Genomic DNA, 2,527 nt, shown 5'->3' with positions numbered 1-2,527 from the left:
GAAGCTCTCATATATGGATTTGTTGAATACATCTTTGAATTAAGACATATGCTTTCTTTTCATCATTAGTTAGGGTTTTTCCTCTTTGCTCTATGCTTGCATTGTTTAACTCATTCTAATGCATGATTATTGGTTTTGTTGATACGGACACGTACGGGGAAATCTAGATCCGGGGAATTTCTCCCAATATTTTACTGACAATATTATATTGGTTGCCTTAAGCTCCTGCGGTAATGAACTAATCATTAGGAATGCTAGGAATTGTATGAACTATTTGATTAGGGAGAAGCCATCTAGAATGGTACATTAGTGAGTGGCATTAACAATGATGATTTGAATGTTGAATTCCTAAAATATATGAGAGTGGATGAGATGAAATTGACCCCCAACAACATATTCATTCATATATTCCATTGAAAGTGTTTATCTTTTATCTTTGCCATTGATCAATTCATGCATACATGTTTATTTTCTGTCTTGCATTTAAAACCCAAATATTTCGTTCATAAGTCTTAGTTAATCAAGAAACCACATAACTAAACTAGGCCGTGAGTCCTTTGGGAAGAACGATACTTGGTCTTACCAAGTTTTATTACTTGAACGATTCGGTCATACTTGCCGATTGTGAAACAAGTTTGTGACATCATATTTTGGTGCTTACAAATTTGTCCATCACACGTTTAGAGGTGATTTAGGCTAAAAGGGATTAAACTCTAAGCCTTTTCACATTAGAGTCCGAATAGTTGTCTTTTAGTGTTTAATTGTTGTGATTGTTTGTGAGTTGTGTCCTTTGATTTTAAAAGTGATTTTAGTTTAAAGGGTAACTAGTAGTAACCTAAGACATTTCTGGCAAGGCAAGACTTGGTACTTAAGCAGTCTTCATGACTCACCTCTCTTACCTGGGACTTGTCTAAGTGTGAATCTTGTATATCTTTTACACTAGAAAACTTTTAGAAACAAAGATGTCTTGTTATCCATATAGGTCTTCTAGGAATTTTAATTTTGATGAGCAACTTAGTTACAAAGGAATCAAAAGAGAACATGATAAAGCTAGAAGGAAGTCTTGTTCATCTTATGAATTTGATAGGATTGAAGATGATTTGTATAAAAAAGCTAGTGAAAATATTCCATTCTTTGGTGATGATATTGGTGCATTAACATACCTAGCTTGGGAAAAGGAAATTAATGACATGCATTCATTCATGGTGAGAAAAAGTAAATATGAATCCTTCTATTCTAGAGATGATGAATCTTATATTCTTAATCTTTACACTTCTAGTTTTAAAAAGCATGCAAGAGAGTGGTGGGATGATAGGCAATATCATGTTAAGATAGGTAGAAAATATCCCATTCATGATTGGAATGAATTGAAAGCTTGTATGAGAAGAAAGTTTGTGCCTCGAGAAATTGAAAGGAACTTAGAACTTATGAGAGAGCTTATTAGAAAAGGTGAGTCATTCATTCAAAATTTAAGTGGGTTCTCCCGTAGGGAAAGTGAGTTTCTAGAAAAACTTAGGAGGCTATGGGAAGAGACAAGCAAACATAGAATTGAGAGATTAAAAAGAGAAAAACAAAAGCAAGAAGTAAGAGAAAAAAGAGAGATAGAGAAAAGAGAAATAGAGAGAAGAGAAAAAGAGAGAAAGAGAAGAGAAGAAGAGAAAAGAAGAGAACAAGAGAGAAGAGAAGAGGAAGAAAACGAGAGAAGAAAAGAGGAAGAAAGAGAGAAAAGAGATGAGGAAGAAAGGGAAGAAGAGAAAAGAAGAGAGAAAGAGAGAAAAGAAACACTTAGAGAAAAAAAGGAAGAAGTTGAAAGGATAGAAATGGAAGAAAAGAAACCAAAGCAACTAAGGGCAACATCTCCTCCTACATTAGAAGTTAAACTCTTAAGGGGAGGTTTTCTATTCTCTCACTTTTCTCCATTTATATTTGAATTTTCCAAAGTTCACTTTTCTTTCAAAGAATTGGCCACTCCATCTTTAAAAATGTTATCACTTTCAACACATGCAAATTTCCAACTTGGGTTATGGTTATCTTTATGGTTACCAATAACTCAAGATACAAATAAAATTTCAAATGAAGAAAGGTTTCTTTGTTATATTAAAATTAAAAATTTCAAAATTTGGAAACCTTCTTCTACACATATTCTTTTATATATCTTATTGGGTCAAAGAAAACTAATTAGAGATATGTTTGATGCTTATTGCAGATGGATATTTGACCCAGGAGGAACCCTTATGACGCTAACAAAAATAAGTCTTCAAAAGCACCATCAGATTTGAGGACAAATCCTTTCCAAGGGGGAGGGGATGATACGCGGGGACCAAGGCTAATTAGTTTAGTATAGTATTTCTTTTACTTTTATTAAAAACATGTGTTAGGCATGTGCTAGATAGGAGGGACTTTTAGTCCTATATATAGACATGCCACCACCTATTGTAAGGTACTTTTGAGCATAATGAATTGTTATTCTGTTGAGAACACTCCAGATCAATTCTACCTTGAAAGTCAAAGCTAGAGAATCCCAAAG

The 2,527-nt window shown here is 33.6% G+C and overlaps 1 protein-coding gene across 1 annotated transcript; it reads left to right on the top strand.

The window, feature by feature from the left end:
• The first annotated feature begins 868 nt into the window (after window positions 1-868).
• Window positions 869-2,279, top strand: LOC148192881 (uncharacterized). Its single transcript, XM_088098453.1, has 2 exons — window positions 869-1,602; window positions 1,672-2,279. Exons 1-2 carry the CDS (start codon window positions 963-965, stop codon window positions 2,277-2,279), a joined length of 1,248 nt encoding a protein of 415 aa, XP_087954579.1. The 5' UTR covers window positions 869-962.
• The last annotated feature ends 248 nt before the right edge of the window (window positions 2,280-2,527 follow it).

Source organism: Vigna umbellata, chromosome 9, assembly GCF_029865625.1.
Source record: "Vigna umbellata cultivar VRB3 chromosome 9, Vumbellata_1.0, whole genome shotgun sequence".
In the NCBI taxonomy this organism is placed as follows: Eukaryota; Viridiplantae; Streptophyta; class Magnoliopsida; order Fabales; family Fabaceae; genus Vigna; species Vigna umbellata.
The sequence above is the reverse complement of the archived record's forward strand: the minus strand, read 5'-3'. Positions and strand labels throughout refer to the sequence as shown.